Source organism: Lineus longissimus, chromosome 12 (assembly GCF_910592395.1).
Source record: "Lineus longissimus chromosome 12, tnLinLong1.2, whole genome shotgun sequence".
Lineage (NCBI taxonomy): Eukaryota > Metazoa > Nemertea > Pilidiophora > Heteronemertea > Lineidae > Lineus > Lineus longissimus.
In genome coordinates, this window is record NC_088319.1 from 14647912 (window position 1) to 14666325 (window position 18414).

Genomic DNA, 18414 nt, shown 5'->3' on the forward strand with positions numbered 1-18414 from the left:
TAAACTCTGTCTTCAGAATTTGGTGACATCTTTAAACTGTGGGTCTAGAATTTGGTGACACTTCTTTCTACTGTCCTTGCAAACATCATAAACAGACGTTACACTGTCCCATTCGTAAGTTCACCAGATCATGCCTGTATGATTTGCCCTATATTTCTTCAAAGGGAACTTTTTTGCCAAAGAGAATAATTACTAGGTACAGTGTCTCCCAGAAATAGCTTGTTAAAAATTACAAGCCAGGCAAAAACTTCATGGACTGGCCTTTGATGGCCAGTATTGAACTTCTCATAAGAACCTGTAAATGTGGAAAGCTTTAAGGTATTTTGTATCTGTTAAAGTTACTCAGCCATATCTTGAACTTATCTTTAACAATCTGCTGAGGCCTTTGCGAAACATTTAGCCAAAGAGGACCCATGAACCATGTCATGTGAGGCATTTTGTGTACAAGAATGTCTGTAATTGTAGAATGACCTTTACCATAACTTACATACTCAACTTTCATCAATGTAAGACTGGTTGATAAGTACTATCAAAATCGAAAGAAAAGCTAATTGAGTATTCAGAACCGGTCTTACATTAGTCAAACTAGAGTTTGTAATGATCTTTGAGAACCCCTTGGTCTTTAGAAAGGTATCCTTAATAAAGAATCAAGTTTCATTGAAAGAAATTGCGATATGTTGAGGGTATTTTGTTGCCAGACTAAAAACCAACCAAAATGATTGATATGATTAGTTAGCAAAGTCATTCTACATGTATAAGTGTGAATAAACTCTGTGGTGAATCTTAGGTTTCTTGCGTCCTTGCTGAACTGAGGTTGCTTGAACTGAAGCAACGGGAAATACTCTTGGTGTGATGAAATGTCTGCTATTCTAGTGAGGGATATATTAGAATTTAAGGTGTTGAAATGGCCTAAGAAAAATTGCACATCATATTTGAAAGAAACTGCAGGAGTCACATATTTCCCTCTGAAGTAGAAACAAAGAGGCTTCACGTGCTCTTTAGCAATCTCCAAAAAGCAGCAACGTCACCATCAACATCATAGAATTCCAAGCTTCGACTTTCTTTGAAGTCAATACATTTGAAATACCTGGGGCCATTGACACTCATGATCGATTGCCAACTGGAAATTCTTGGTCCCCTGTGCAGAAAAGTTGACCTTATTCCTGTAAATTGTAATTATTATATTGAAAGAGTTCACGCAGGTACTTGATTATTGTGCTATCTTTCTTTCGAAATGTCAAAGGAGCATTCTGATAGTCATCAAAAATGTTTTGTACGATTGGCTTCGAAGTATTTTATATCCTGACAGAGCAAGAGGACTATATGTGACTCGCTCTACCAAAACTAGGCGCTTGTCGCATCTGAACTTGACAGGTTGATACGGACTTGTTGTTCATTTCCCTATTGTAGACCTTTTGTGAAATGTGACCAAATCAGTTTGTAATAGATTTCACAAAAGATCTACAATAGGGAAATGAACAACAAGTCCGTATCAACCTGTCGAGTTCAGATGCGACAAGCGCCTAGTTTTGGTAGAGCGGGTCACATATGTATTAGTTGGTATTAATTTGAAATTTTCAGATCTAACTGATCTAAGAAAGGTTTATTAATCACAACCAGGTTGAAACTAAAGCTAAATCTCGAATAAAATATACATTTTAATCATGTTTATGTGCTTCAAAACTTAAACAGAGGATTAGGAGAGTTAATCCAATCTAAAGCTAGTCATTGTGTTGACTAAACTGAGTGTTCATAATTTCTTGTCATATTGATCCAGATTTATGGAAAACAATACATGCTATAATATTGTAGATAATGGGTCTACGTGAAAATCTCATTTAATCCACTTTTGTGAATTAAAGTGAGAAGGAATTTCTTTTAAAAGTATGGGCGTTGAAAAAATCTTGTCGTTCCTGATTCGATTGAAAAAAGTGTGTCGAAGGGTTCAATTTGGCTGAGGAGCACCTGTACAATAGGCTTTGATTTTATCAGATCTCATCAAGCCTCTGTCTGTGCGTGTTAATGGCCCCATTACTGTGCACAATACTCTGATAGCTTTTGAAGGATGACCAGGGATGAATGGCTGCAACAAAATGATGTAAAATGTTACTACATCATAACTCTGCTAGTAACTTGTAAGAACTAGCGCAATACAGATAAATATTTACACCTTCTTGCATGATTTGACCATCTTACACATTCCTGCGGCTGTATCAAAGGTATCAATGTAATCTGATTTTGAAAATGGCTGCAATGATCTGGTAAGGTTGTGCAAGTTGTTTGAGAGTTCTGCTCACTTAGGCCATGCATTTTAAGTGTTATGTTCTCAACTCAGTCATCTAGGAGCGCTCACTTCCTCTAAGTTGTCTGGTATTTGTGTCTCACTAACGCCATTTTCACCTATGAGTTGTCTGTCTTTGTCGCTCACTTTAGGCCATTTTCTCCTCTAAGTTGTCCTGGAGTCGCTGCTTATTTTCTCGACCCTATTTTCTCCTCTAAGTTGTCTGGGAGCTGCTGCTCGCGCTGGCCATGCCTGTTCTTTCTCCTGACATCAGTTGGCAGAACCAAGATGTTGTTTACCTACTCTGGGTGGCTCCTCAGAATTTTGATCCAGAAGATTGGCATGCACTCTCTCACACAGTTCAAAAGATATGATCTAGAACTGTGGAGTGCTAATGGCATGTACATTGTTCTTGGTCCCGGACTGCACTCAACTGGAAAAGGATTTTGATTATTGATGGATATGATAGAAATCTATCGAAATTGTAAGGGGTAGACTAGATAACCATGACTAGCCTCTCAGCTCGGGTTACAAAGGGGGCCACATGCAAGGTTACATTTTTAAGGAAAAATGGGTATTTTCTGCTTCCTGTCTGGGACTTTTGTGGGAGAAATAGTCTAAAAGTGGATATTTTTCAAAGTGGTCCCAAGTCTTTTTGTTGAAATTGACAATTGCCTTATTGTTTTGACTGTATGTGAACCCAATATCAAAAGCAGCGGCCTGATAATTTGCTATTTGCCTTGTTGTGGCGATGTTATGGCTTTCAGGTAATCAACTGAACATGTGGATCTAGTTATAGAGCTACATCACTGATCATGGTTACCTACCTCCAGACAGACTTTCTAACTTGATAAAACAGAAGCTGAACAAGTGGAATGAATTCCCTGATGATACTCCTTCAAGCAGCAACTTCTTCTTCAAAGCAACAGAAATATCTCGTTTGAAGAGCCCCTTAAAGGGAGAATAGAGGCAGGAGGTTAAATTGGCCATCTGTGACTAATATACATAGTTACAGCAGGGTTCTCTTTGATTCAACACTAAACATATTCCGGGTATAAGCGTGATTAGTTTCGATGTACTGTATAGCTAATGTTGTGCTAATTACATGCCCTGTCTCAAACCTTCCAACAAATAACTAATCATATAGACATATTCTCATTGTAGCATTCATTTTATTTTCATAATTTGTCCCTAAACGCACAAACATATCATACATTTATGAAGTCTTTTCATCTAAATCCAGTACACCACTTGGGTTTTTTCTTCTTGCGTAATGAAAGAAGCGATATGCATAAAATATGTTGGAAAAACATACATACATTTTGGAGGATGTGGATAGGGCAATATGTTGCATGATAAATGAGGGTTACGTTTCTTGCTGGGTTTAGCACAGAGAGATTTCTGCCATCTATTTCATTGGCACTTGCTTATTGTTCTTAAGCAGTAGCAAGTGGTGCCAGATCTTGAGTGCAAAGAGTAAGCAACATGAATGGAGATTGCTGAATGACTCCTTAGCCACCTAGGCTCTGTTGCCCCACTGGTGTTAGCACCAACACCAGCATTAAGTACTGAAGTTACTATTGTAAAATAAATTTGCTGAAGGAGAGAATGCTTAGCTGATCTAATGCTGGCTTTTGCTAAGTCTCAAGACTTTTACAATTGAAGGACTATTGAAAACCTATTAAATGAATTCTTCATCTTCACCATTGCAGTATTGAACGGTTATTGACAACGAAAAGGACCTTTGTGGTCCTTAAGTCATCCAGGCCGGTTACAGTCCTATTTTGGGGGCATTTTGACATAGTTTTATTCCTTTCCTTTTCAGCATCCACACCTCTGTCATTCAAACCATCTCACTCCATTTTTCAGGCCAAATGTTTGTCCGTTTCAAGAGATTGAGATGGTCGGTGTGCGACGACCGTGTGTTCGAGCATTTACACAGTTGGTCAAAGTCTGGAAGCCAAATTGTGGTTATATGAATAATTGGTGTGTAGGATACGAAAGAAGGTAAGATCCATCTCCTTACACACGACCAGAACTTTATTTGTGACATCACTGCTTTGAAAACCAACATATCTCATGCCCAAGTTGCTCACTTGAAATCTGTATCTCTTTTACCAAATTATTCGATAGCCTTCAACAAAGATAACTGTGTTAAAACCTAAGCCATTTTATCATTTTCACTCAATCGCTGATCAATATCAAGGGGTCATGCTATCTTTTTATCTGTAACAAGATAATTACACATGATAATTGGTTTTTAATCATGTTGAAAATAAGTTGAACTATTTCACCTGTGTGTGTGGTTAACCCTTGGCTAACCCATACATGTACTTAAATCCTATTCCTAATCCTTGTTAACCCTTGTTGAAACGTTCCAATGACGTTTCAGACTCAATGGCGCTGTCAGTGTTCTATAAGGCTTTTGTGCTTGATATCAAATGCCAAATTCCAAAAAGCATCAGATGCAACAGTGAAGTGTCTTGCTTTAGTTGACATATCTGATTCTTTCTCTTCAGAACGCGATACTACACGACGTATAGACAAACATTTCACAGGACTTATCAGACAAAGTATAGATGTTGTCAAGGTTGGAAACAACTCAATGGAGAAGGAGGGTGTCAGTACAGTAAGTTGAATTCACATTCATCAATTCATGCTGCATTCGATCTTAACCCTGTACCCCACTCGTTCGTTATAAGATACAGGAATTTTGCACTGTGAAGGAGTCCCGTAACGTTGGAAGCTGGCGTGATGTAGCAGACGGTCATCATGTGATTGTTGATGCGAGTTGTAGTCAAATTCATGATTGTCAGATCCAGCAGATCTTCATTTTGAAGAAAAAATGTATTTAGTGCATACATGTAGCTCAGTTAGCGGAATAAATACACATCAATCAATGTGTTAACATTCCACACATTCAATTAGATTGTCTCTTCATTCTACCTATTTGCTGACCCTACAAAAATCAAGTCAGCCAGCAATGTTATTAATGAGATAGGTAGACACTTTTATGGCTCTCATCAACGAACATAACAGTCAATTCTCAAGTGTACGAAAGAATTTGAAGAATTTGAAGAACTCGTATATTTCATTCAATTTTAAGTTGGGAGTTGTTTTTTTACAGTAGTTTTTTCCTAAAAAAACATTTTTCACTCCAAGTTTACCTCAAACACACAGACATGCACAACTGTACCGGTAACTGCAAGTTAGCTCTATAAGAATACTTCCTTCACATAAGCATTGGTGATTTGTTCCAAATGTATAGGCCTAAAGCGTTGACCTAATGAAGCATGTTTTAAGGGTCTTGTTGAAAGATGCCCATCACTGAACAAGAATTTAAGAAATTTAGTTTTTTTGAAATGTTTAGAAATGATTTGGAACTTATGACCCTAACCCTAACCAACTCTGAATGATGAAAAAATTTCTAAGTCCAAATTTTTTTTTCACAAAATGAAGAGACGTCATCTTTTTTGGACTTCGAAAGTTTTTTAGAATTTTGAACGAATGAAAAAGATGAAAAAATGTCTATGTCCAAAATATTTTTATATGTCTGACCTGGTCAAAAGTCTTATCTTGTCTAGATGTAATCCTTGCACACAGGATAATATTGTTTTTGGTAAGAATACACTTTCTTGGCATAATAACTTTCCTAATCAACATTTTGGAAAAGAACAACTCTGCCGAAGAAGTTCTCAACTAAATGTAATGAAATTCTTGAAATGCCGAGAATTCTTGTCGCATGTCTTGGAGGCACCCTTATTTGGTTGAGCGGACCCATTGGTCGTCTGGTCTGTGTCACTGGAAGGTCTGATTTCCATTTTGTTTTAAACCCATTGTCTGCTTTGAGATCCCCTGGGGCTGTCAGAGTGACGCAACGGAAACACCCTCCCGGGTACGATTCCTGGATGGTCCTGGTATACTCCCTAAACTCTTAAACTGGCATTGCCGCAGTGGAGCTTAAATCATCTTCGCAGATAGTGATATAATCCCCGAAATTGAATCACTGCATCTTCTCTGTCAATTGTACGTTCCTTTCCATCGTTAACCATATCTCAGACAATTACGAAGTCGCATCTAAATAAACCAATCAATTTCGCCCATCCATTTTCTGCGGTGCCAAGCCTCCTTCTAATTGATGTCAATTTAGCGTTATTATGTTCATCCTTATTTGGCAGTTTTGCGATGTAAATCAAATATCGGAGACGATGCAAGAAAATCATAAGCGCTGTCCGGAGACTTGTAAAGAAATCATAGAAAATTGAAAGTGAAATTGATACTTATTGAATTGATCAAGATCACGATTGAAATCGACATCACTGGATCATACTCGCACTGGAAAATTGATAGTCTAATTGATATGTCTTGAAGGACAACGACAACATAAAGTTGATGCTGAAATATAAAGACATTGATTCAAGGTCGGCCTTTGCCACGGCTGTTTGCATTTGAATTGCTTCAGTATCGATTATGCCTCCCTGGTATTGTACATTTGTGTTCAATTGTTGATTCTATGAGTTGTCTCAGCTTATTTCAACTTTCATTCTCCAATATTTCAGCTGGGAGATGACTCCAGATCAGTTTCTATCTGCTCTCAGTGATATGTTGCTTTCAGTTACTCCTGCTTCTTCCAACTTTCATGCCTGCCATATCTTTGAGATGACCTCCGCTCATCACGAGAGAATATCATCACTTTTATAACTTGATGGAAATCCTGTTCCTCTACAAGTAACATCTTTGTAAGTGAAGCCAGACTGTGGTCAGTTGGTTCTGAAGTTCCTGTTGTTGGCATGATTATCTGAAACACAACAGAGTGGTTGCATCAGCAAGCAGGGTTTACCTGCAAACATTGGAACTTTGGCCTTCCTATTGCAAAGTGGAAATCGCCTGGCCACATCTCCAGCGAGGGGGAAAGGTGGTCCCGATGTCCCGTCGTTAGGCCCAATTCTGAATTAAACAGACAACTCGTCAGTTACATTTGGCTGGAGTCGCACACCAATATCAAGGTCATTCAGAGAAGTGCTTGTGTCAGGCGTTTGCTGACACAAACTCAAGAAGAACACACAACTTGGAGCCTTTGCTGCCAACTGGGAAGTGATACCCCATGAAGTGTTGTTTGCAAAAGGGTCATTTTCAACCATGCAATAACACAAGCCAGCTTTGAAAATTGAATTTTGTCTGCCAACAGTGCCGACAAAGGGTAAATTTTAGTTCAAGGAAGTTGTTAAAAACCTTGAACCTCTCTTGACCCTACTAAAAGAGGCTTGAAGGAGGTAGCAAGAGGGACAGGCAAGTATCACAGAGTTCTCGACCACCCTTCTCAATGACATGATTCAAACTGAAGAACTCTCCCCAGTGAGAAGCAAGCCAGCAAGGATCCAGTCCAAACCACCAGGCGGCCGACAAACCAGAAGGTTTGAGAGGGAAAGAAGAGGCCTGCAGAATAGGGCAAAAGAGGGAAGCAAGTGTCAAATTCTTGACCTATCATCAGGACTGATGGTGACTGAAGAACTCTTTCAAGTGGCCTACCAGTCGGGAAAGACAAACGGTTACCAGATAAATATATCAAGGGGATGACATAGGAGGAGGCTTGTGTTGTGGCCATGGCCATTTAGAGTCCAATCACAGTACATGATCGCAATGTATAATGTACAGTGACTAATACAACATGTTGCCGTAACAAGTGGGTAACGTCACGGACTCAGATGAATCAACCAAATTGAGCTGCCAAAGAAAATAATTTCTTCTGGCATTCTGAATCAGATCAATAATAAATCAATTACAGCATAGTCGGACATAGTATTTGAAGGATGATGCCCCAAAGTGTGTCTAAGTAATTTCTTCCAACTGATTGGTTGAAAGACTGACTCAACTTCAGCGGTAACTGCATGGCCCAAGAACCAAACTCACTGCGGTGAATTGTATTCGCAGAATAAATCTTTCATCAAGGGCGATCCAATATTAAGACTTTTGAACCCTCTTTATAGGCACTTTATAGCCACCTGCGACCCTTGTTGTGAAGTCTTTTAGATTTAGTAGGAGAGATCAAGGGGTTCAAGCAATCTTCTAATCAATAAATGAAGGGACATTTAAACTAGTCAATTTTGAAACTATAATCTCTAAAATCATCACAAATTCTGTCTTTCTGTGAAGATCATTACTAAAAGGTTCCAGGTGGTTCCATGTTCGGTTGGCCAAAGTCGTTGTAGATTATGTTGAGCTGACAGTTCATCAATCAGTTGGGGGCCTGGTAAAGTTGAGCTGAAACCACTTCAAGCCTCTTCCAGGTTACTTTGACTAGAATTCATGTACATTTTACATGAGACTCTATACAAACTGACAGTACATTTTACATTCATCTCAGAATGGAATTCTTCAAATCAACTTGAAGAATTTTGCGGGTAGCTTACGTAGGAAGTACACCCAATCAAATTATTGAATGCCATGCGCATTGACTGTCGCCATTCTACGAAAACTCATTCCCCTGATCAATTGCCCGATTATTTGTCATCTTATCTGTCCGAGTCTCGAGTGGTTGCACGTGTGCCATAGAAACTTCGATAAAATCTGATCGAATCAAATCGTCTAGAATTGCTGAAAGTGATTTTGGTATCAAATGGCAAATCCCTTTATCTGCGTTTGAGTGATTGGCTGGTGGTATAAGATGTAAGATTAATGCTGGTGCATCCTATAAGTCATGTTTGACATTTTGTTATGGGTGCATTTTCTGCTGCTCCAGCTCTGCCTCTCCTAAGACCGATGTTGGTACATACGTGTATTCTCAAATCTGGACTTTTTTTCAAATCGCCAATAATTGGAGGTCTGTTTACAAGGCATTTGTAGCTTTGCCTTCTAAAACTTGTTTAGGAGGGTTCGGCTGGACCGAAACATCATCATCAAATCAAAGCCCAACATCATCTAAATTGATATGACATTGGTGGTAGCCCACACTCCATATCATATATCTATCTGTTGAGGGAAGGGAACATGCCTTGGAGCAAAACTTAAAGCATCTTCAAAGCATGTTTCCAAGGCCTGGAGGGTACAGTTAGGTCAAGTTCTTTCTGTACCTCTTGCCTGAAATCTAATTAAAAAGTTGCAAGTCTCGGTGCTCTTCTTAGGGGATCCCACATTCCTGGTAGTGGCAAAGTTTTTTATTGTAAACCACTCATCAGAACTCGTCAAAAAAACGTTAAGAAGAAAAAGAAAAAATGATAGAAATGGCTCCAGTTCTCTCAGAAACACTTGATTGCCCTGTCAATGAAAATACAATAGTCGTAGCTTACATAGTCCAGGTGAAGTCAGTTTCGCATTGATAGTTGCTTTAAAAAAATATATATGAAAGAATGTAATGGGCTGTTTAATGGTTTTCGTCTCGGTGTGTTCCAGGTAAAAGGATGAGTTTTGTGAAGCAACATCCTCATATCTTTGAGGAAGACACGAATAATGGAAACAAAACAGATTGCTGTCTGGTTGAATGGCACCTTCGTTTTTTGATTAGTTGAAAGTGGTTATGTAGTATCTGCGAATTGACAGGGGTAACATCCCGATTACCCAACCTGGAGAAGTTATGTTTCCTTCCAAATCACTGCTTCTATGTAGACTAACTTGTTAGAAGAGTTACGCCAAACAGGTTGATGTTGTTGAAAAAGCAAATTTGGTGTTTGAAGGGTACTCCAGACCAGTTCTTCGCCCTGAAGGTGGACATGCATGTTTAGATCTGTGAAAAATCTCAATGATATAGTTCCCAAAAGTGGGGGCCCTTTCTGCTACCATTCTCGTTGAAGACACATTTTTCAAGGGATGTGATTCAAATAGTTGTAGGAGAGGGGGCTTGACGTATGGGTCTCATCAACCATGTCCACTTTCTTACATGCTGTTCGTAGAGTTTTACAGTGGAATCAATTGTTGCTGAAATAGTTTTGCTTTGAGAAATGAAAAAGAACTGGTTGCAAGAGGATACTACTTTGCTGATTCTGATACCACGTGCTCCATACTTGTGCCGAACTGCTGTTGTCAGATGCCAGCAGGGGATCAAAACCTAAAGTGATCTTGCGCAGACTTCCTGCAGTGCTGTACTCACATACAATCGCGATTAAGTGGTGCATTGTGGGAGAGAGAGGTCCTCGAGAGTTGCGCATTGACGCGATCTTGTCTTGAGACTGTCGAGATGATGGCCCATTGTTGATTTGTCGATATGTCTTCAGATGGAGTGGGAGGGAGTGTTCAACACACTTGAGCCATTTTGTTGACTCGTACTCAGCTTCATGTAATGGCTTTCCCTTTCTCTACGTTGGCTTTAAATTGCATTCATGCATGATTCGATGCTTTCATCTTATTGAGCCACCAATAAAAGCTTCTAAAGAGTGCTTCAGTGCTTTGCTTCTAAGTATGAGAAAGCAAAGATTTGAGGTGTTCTTGACAATGGGTTGGTTTTCAACTACTATGAAAGCATGTACACAAGGTTATATGATCTCAAAAATAAGATCCATGTCTTCTTGAAGAGCTACTGATGCCTAAGGACTATACGTCTTGATTAATTTGAAATATTTGAATGGAAGAAACGTAATTCGCATTCACATTAGTCTTCATCAAGTCATGCACTCCGACAAGATACTGTAGGCAATCTGATTTAGTGTTGTTGATCATTGAAGAGCATGATAGATTTGAAAAATTTCCTGATTTGTGTGTTGTTGAGGTTTATGGGGATGCTGTATGGATTTATGTTTTAACAATAAAGGAGTGTTTGTGTCAGTAGGGTGACTTGTAAGTGAGTTTGGTGAAGCGCCGAGCAAGCGTGTGATTTAAATCACTGTGACAGGAGTATAAAATATTTACCTAGAAATGCTGTCAGGCACTTCAGTATCTCTGTGGTATTATTGAAGTCCTTTCCTGTACCGGAATGCTCCTTATGGACGTGCAACCCATCACAGCTTCTTAAAAAAGCCGTTCCCCAAAGTGCAGGATCAATTTGTGTGGCATCGGTACAAGACTAAGAGACATGGCATCTGCCAATAGCTTATGATTGCAACATTTATTAGTTCCGATGCAACCACTTATGTCGTCTGTACGAGATGTCATCCAAATGGCTACAGGATGGAGAGATTCGACAGAAAGTGAACATGAGGACATGTAAGATGCTCATCTCAGTCACTGTTGCCATATTAGAGACTTGTGCGGGACGAAAATGGCACTCTGTTTTGCCGAATGACAACCGTTTGTCAATACTTTGACAGATTCTAGCATTCCGCGTAGAGATTTTTGGTATTCCGCATGTAGTCTAGCTCTGTCATATGAAGCTGTATCATACTAATGTGCACTGAATATCAAACTGAGTGGTTGGTTTGAAGATGTATGGGTATATAGTGCATCAATATGGGTGTGGTCACCTTCACAGGTTATCAACTTTTTTTGTGGAAGTGAGATACTATGCCTTTACTAACATTACACAGAGTGAATATCTGTATACTAGGCTAACTAGCTAATATTGTATGGAGTTTAAGTAGATATTTTGAGGATTCGACCCTGGTCAGAAGGCGAATACAGGTCTTCCGCTGACATTGGTGTGAGAATCAACATGCATGAATAGAAGCAATCAGTGGTTAATGGGACGCACAAATAGCAATATGGAAGAATCAACAAAGTAGATATTAACAGGATCAGTAGAACTGACCGTATTGTGGGTCGTCAAAAGAAGGGATGGGCAGACGAGAAGTACAAACATTGGGCACTTTCTTCCACTCACGTTTACTGCAATTGACTGCAGATTTGTTTCTATTTCTGTGTAGCAATGTAGAGTAGAACCTCTCTATTAAGGACACCTTGAGGCTGGCATACTGTCCTTATTAGAGAGGTGTCCCGATTACAGAAGTCAAATTGTATGGAAACAACCTATTTTGGCCCCAAACCTCTGTCCATAGTTGAGAGGGTGTCCTGCTAAGAGAGGTATCCGTGAAGGGAGTTTCCACTGTATATGAGGTTTGAGTAAGTTTGTGTTGACTGACTGGGGCTTTGGAAATTTCATAAATGTCTGGTACATCAAAAGAAGGAAGATGTGTGTAATGTACCGTGTGTTTATAAAGATATTGACTCATTGCAAGTATGTTGAAAGATGTGGGAGCAGCTGAACTAACATGTTCCTAAATAGAAAACCGGGATGTCTGGGGAAAACTTTTGAATAGGTGCACTGAAATAATACCAAGCAAACTTAAAAAGAAGTTGTTGAATAATTTTTAAACTTTTATGACCAACATCGTGCTATGTTTCAACTGCGTCTGCTGCGGAGGTTTTGTAGCGCTGGGTGTTGGTTCCAGGCATTTTGTAGTTTGTTGGGGGAGAGGCTGAAATCCTGACATAAAGTTCTTCCTCATTGCACTGAGTCTTGATAGCAAATATTGGAAAGTGATAACCAAATCTCTACTCTCTCTAAAATGTTTTCTGCAATGAGTTTTCAGTGATCCTTCGTGCATGTAATGTACATCTCCTGCATACACAGTTATACATAGCTGACCATGAAACATAAACATTTCAGTGTGACCATGATTTTTTCTGTTGAGGACTTCACAGCGACCATGAAACGCGTCAATATTTTCAATAGAAATAGCCTTTGTTGATGCGGTTGGTTCCTCTACAAGTCCTAACAAATGGCTCGAGAGTGAGAAAAAAGTTGTCAGGAGGGGGCTGTTTTTAGAATAAATATGAAATTTTTGCTCATGGTAATAAAATATACATTAGCACGCAGTTTGCCAGGAATATTTCTACCAGTGGGTTCTCCAGGTTATTTGTTCTTGATAAACATGAACAAAATCATCTTGACAGGTCGTATTTTGTTGGGGCTGCACTCTCGCTTCCTATATTTCTTAATCCACTTCTCCGACTACCTCAGTAGATATCTTCTTGATACAACTTCATAAAGAAACAAAAAAATAATTCCTTTGATGTTCCAAGAAGTTTTTCATGCTGAAAAGCGTTGTCTCATAAGTGATAGGTGGCAAATATTTACAGGATGTTTCAAGCTGAATAAAAACATTGGATAACTTCCTAAAGGTGATGATCCATTACCCAAAAGAGCAGAAAAAAACACATTTGGCAAATAGTCAGATCTTACCTGGGCTATACATACGCCTCAAGAGCCAAGAACTAGAAAAACCTCTATGAGTGCTTGGATGACATCTTAGGAACAAATGTTTAAAATGCTTCTCATGTCATCATTGTTTTTCAAACAACACGTTTGGAATGGATCTTGTTAGATGTTTATAAAACTTCTATTTTAGAGTTGTTTTCTTTTAATAAAAGTAGATTATTTTCTTGCAGTGACGATATTCCTGAAACAAGATACAAAATTCTTCAATTTTTTCTGCATTATTCTGAGTAAACTTGCACTTTTTTGACTCCTTTGACTCCTTTTCTTCGAGGAAAAGTGGATTTTACTTTTTTCATTGGATTTGACAGTTGGCCAGACAGATTAAAGTATTTCTTGTTAAAATCGGCCAAGTTTATGTTGATCTTTGCGTCACCCGAGAGAATAAGGTAAACATGAAAAGGGTAAAAAATGAAAGATTGGTATGCATAGGCCCTTAATCTAAAAAGCCAGGTCGAGCATGATGTCAGAACAAAACAACGATGCCTTATTCTAAGCCATACTCAGAAGAGGAGATAGCCTAGAACAACCAGGTCAGCAACGTGTAAGCACCAATCTAGCACCTGAGCTGCCCACAGGCCTGGCGATCACCTGCCAACATTAATATTTTTTGTTGGTTAAGTATGCTCATCCAGTGTTATGCCAGTTCTACCCATGGCCTCGCCACCAGTACCCCTCCTCTTGGTGGCAAAAAACTGCACCATGCTGAGCCAAAACTGCATTGACTTACAAAAAAACATGGTGGTTGCGGAGGTTTACCTGAATGATGCTATCATTCAAACAGGCAATCTATTGTTTCAATAGATCACTTGACCTAAAACTCATCCATTCCACGAGCTAATAATGAATGTTCTCCATGCACCACAATATATCTGCCAGGAATAGACAGAAAATCGGTGAGCTAGTGATTTTTCTTTCATTGAAGGATGTACTTTACCGCTTAGTATGAATGAAATGAATATATCTACAAAAAAATTATATGTTTTTTTTTGTGTACTGAATATTACAAGTTCAACATCTAGTCTACATGTATGCATCATGATATCAAATGATACTGGGTATACTACTTAAGGTCTCTTACAGGTCAATCAGTGCAAAGCCATTTACTAATTAGCAATAACCAGTGTACTTCTTTAAGAAAGGTGATGATGGTTGTTCAAAACTGAATTGTGTCCTATGTGTGCCTATTATGTGTCCTCAAGGATTCCGATGACATTTTAATGTCATCGGAATCCTTGTTGTAATTGTAATTGAGTAATCATTGTAATTGAGTAAGCACAATAGGATAGTGATAGTGCCTCAGTTTATAGAGCACTTTCCTTAAAGTTGGGTTTTTAGTCTGATAGGTCTTCATCCAACTTTAACCACAGTCTATCCTGACCTTTCAGTAGAACCCAGCTGAGCTGCTCAATCTGTGGATTCTTCACTTAGTAAAACCACACTAGCTTTGTGCAACTTCCACCAACTTTTAACCAATAAGACTGAAATGTTGTCAAACATGACTGACTATTGCCTGAAATAACTGACTTCTTTCAAATATTCATGCATTTCAAGCCAGTTTATGCAAGATGATATATAGTGAAAGTGATGTGATGTCTTGCACCTCTATGTAGTGTGGGTTAAAAAACATAACAACATAAATCATGGTGAAAGTTCGTTGAGATGGTTTAGAACATTTCACCTGGTAAAAGTGGATCATATTTAGATAATCCATCAATGTTAACAGCCCTGGGAGATATATTTTCATGCTAAGGAACCAAAGATTGATGCACGTTTAGCAAGAAAATGCAAGGGGTATTAGTTCTTGTTTGTGGAAGAATTTTAGGATGGCCATGGGGAGATACCAATAGTTGAAGGAAAACAGTGGTCTTTAATCACGCCAGCAACTATTTAAGAATATATCAATTAGCCGGAAAGTAGCAGTAAATTGCAGGTATATTTACAGTTAGAAATCAGCAATTCTCCTTGGCAATAACTTGTCCCAGGCAATTACGTTGGCAAGGTGTTATGGGGGAGGTAGTGTTGAAAGCGTGAAAAAATAAACATAAGAGAAAGTAGAAAGAACTCTAGGATGTTTATCAGACAGGCGAGGGCGGGTTGTTGCCAATCGAGCTATCACCCTTCACTCTGCTGGTTCGACTTCTTGAGTTGATATTGCGGAATGATCTGTCGAAAAGACAGAATGCAATGGATTTTTGACTATTACTGACGAACAGCTTTTACACGCCACCACTTTACTGACAAACTAGTCAAAACAAAGATAGGCCTTTACGTATGTTGAACACGCCTGCTGCCGTCATAGTGTGTTGGTGTTTGTATAGAACATGTTCCTCAGAACCCTCTCGGCAGGACTGCTCTATGATAAATCAAAAACGTTGGAGATTAGGACAACATAGCCTTGGGAAGGGTAGGCCTTGTAGTCAGAAGGCCTACGTAGGTCCAGGCTTAAAAGAAGGTAATGGCTAAAGAAGCTAACGGCTAGTTTTCTTAGGGGCTTTTACAGGCCATTTATTTTTTTAAGGATCCTTCGAACACCTACAAATGTAGTAGAATTTCGTATTTGGCATTGAATAGAATGACATCCCCCTGGACGAATCTGTGATCCCAAAGCTCATTCAGCTTAGATTCCTCCCAAAAGCATGATACGAAATAAGAACTATTGGTAATGAAATTAATGATACGATGCAATCTGAGTCTGTCGGCCGACAGTCTCAGCAAATTGTGGGCAGCTACATAACCATTCTTATCTAATCCATCAGATAGATTTATTGGAAATCACTTTAAAGTTGTGTCAATCTCTTGTGTCAATCACATTGTGGATGTTGTCATTTTTAGAACTGATTTGTCAGTTGGGATTGATTTTGTAATGAATTTAGCTAAGAAGTTGTCTTCTGATTGAAAGGTGACCGAAGTAATTACGTTTCCTTGATTAATGTGCCAATGACTTCTAAGATTCAACTGATCCAACATTGCTGATCCAGTGGGGTGAAAATGTAAAAAAGAAGTGGAGGCAAAAGTCAGCCTTCATATTCTTCTATCTGTTGGGATATTGGTGTGAAATGTTGGACTAGAAGTGAGAAGTAACATCTGCCTCTACAGGGGTGTAGCTAGCTAGGTCTAATTTTGAAAATAGTAGTCCATACAAATAATCGTTTGTTAGGCCTTTCTCCAAAACGTTAAGGGTAAATTGGTACCTAATGACAAGTAAAAACGAAAAAGTTTTAGCTTTCAATGTTTTCAAATAACAAGGAACAGAAAGCAGTCGGTAGACTTCAGTTGGGGCTCAATAGCGCACATATACGGAAAATATTATTTCAAGGGGTTTCGGTCATAAAGTGCTTTACAAGATTAAATTAAGTGTAAACCGAGAGGATGAAATTCTGTGAAAGGATCTGTCATACTGCTGACCACTCTGTCAAATGCTTGGCCTATTTTCACACAAGGGTATAGTACATAGTCATCAAATTCATATTAAAATCATAAATAGCTGAGCCCACCGACAAAGTCTCGGTATAAGATAATTTATTAAGCCGGTCATCAATTTTATAAGGTAAACAATAAGGTTAGATAGTCTCACTTGTTGACCAAGCGTGTGTTCAAATTCTGTGTGGTCATTTTCTATATTTCAGAGACATGTTAGGGACAATCTGGTGAAAGCGTCCAATTCAGGCTAACATTGACTCAACTTATGTTCATGTTGCAGTACTCGATGTACAGTGTGTCAAGCTGAAATAATGGTCAAAGTATGGTTGGATTCAACATTCTAATGGTTGAACTCTAGTGGTCACCACACACCATCAACATTTGAATTTGACCAAAACTTTAGAATTCACAGCAAAATCCATTGTTGCGTGGAAGGAAATAGGCTTTTGAGGGTCCAATATCTCAATATAAAGAGCCTTTGCTCACTCAATATTGCATTGGAGGACTTCAGACCACAACCCGGGCCAACTCCTCAGTATCGCATGCATGATGTATACTAATACGTATGATTATCAGTAGAAAACGAAAGCGCCCAGGATGAGTTGACGACAATGAAATAATTGCCAGTGATGTCATCCGTTCGAGATGATGTCAGCCCTTGTATGTATTCTCTGCCTAATTAGGCTGATTTAAGGACCGATCCAGACAAGACATATATGCACAGTTCAAGAAAATGAACACTTGAGAGTGTGATTGGTTCGTAACTTGTTACATCTTTCATGTTGATGGCGCCTACCATACTTAATTTTGTCGCCGAAACCGGAACATTTTCACATTTTCATATGTTTTTATGGAACAATGTGCTTTGTATCACAAATAATGAGTCGGCTTTCTTGGAAACTAATTTTTTCAAAGTCGAAGTTCATCATGATATGATAAGCTAAATTACAGTGAAATAATGAGATAGATGTGATGAGATGATTTTTTGCACATTACCAAAACTCTGATTATTGATGACGTTGTTCCGTCCCTGCTTGGATTCGCTGGCCATAGCCTCCGGTGGCGAATTGAAAATACCTTGTGCTATATCCATGCATTTTGAAAGATGTCACAAGGCACCCAGAATGACATTTGAACTCCTGCAGCGATGATTAGCACAAAGGGTTCCAATAGGCTGGCCAGGCGGCTTGCTCTTTGACATCACATAAGTCACAATCCCGTTCTATAAAAAAACTCAAGAAGGACATTTTCGAGAAGGGCTGAAGCCTCTTGACTACAGGGAGGACACTTTACTACGGCTGTTGTGAAAAATTGTCATTTGAAGGGGGGTGATCTACAGAAATCTTCAGGTGTTACAAGCGCTAACAACCCGGGACCCTCTGGTAGAAATTCCTTTGAACAAAAGCTAGTTGAATTTGAATAAAAGAGACAGATAAAATGATCTCAATTATTTCTGTTGAAGAATTTTAAATTGTCCGTTTTCTTTGAATTTTTTTTCTGGCCACCAATTGAATTATCTCAAAAAGCTACTATTTTTGTCCAGGAATTTTGAATTGTACCCTTTTCATTA

At 38.8% G+C, this 18414-nt stretch overlaps 1 protein-coding gene across 6 annotated transcripts in view; it reads left to right on the forward strand.

The window, feature by feature from the left end:
* LOC135497079 (multiple epidermal growth factor-like domains protein 6) overlaps positions 1-18414 on the forward strand; it is a 77350-nt gene that overhangs the window by 3620 nt on the left and 55316 nt on the right. For all 6 annotated transcript variants that reach the window (XM_064786781.1, XM_064786780.1, XM_064786786.1 and 3 more), the window contains exons 2-3: positions 4151-4288; positions 4801-4910. In XM_064786781.1, coding sequence (XP_064642851.1) covers positions 4151-4288; positions 4801-4910 — 248 coding nt within the window. The remainder of the gene's footprint in view (positions 1-4150; positions 4289-4800; positions 4911-18414) is intronic.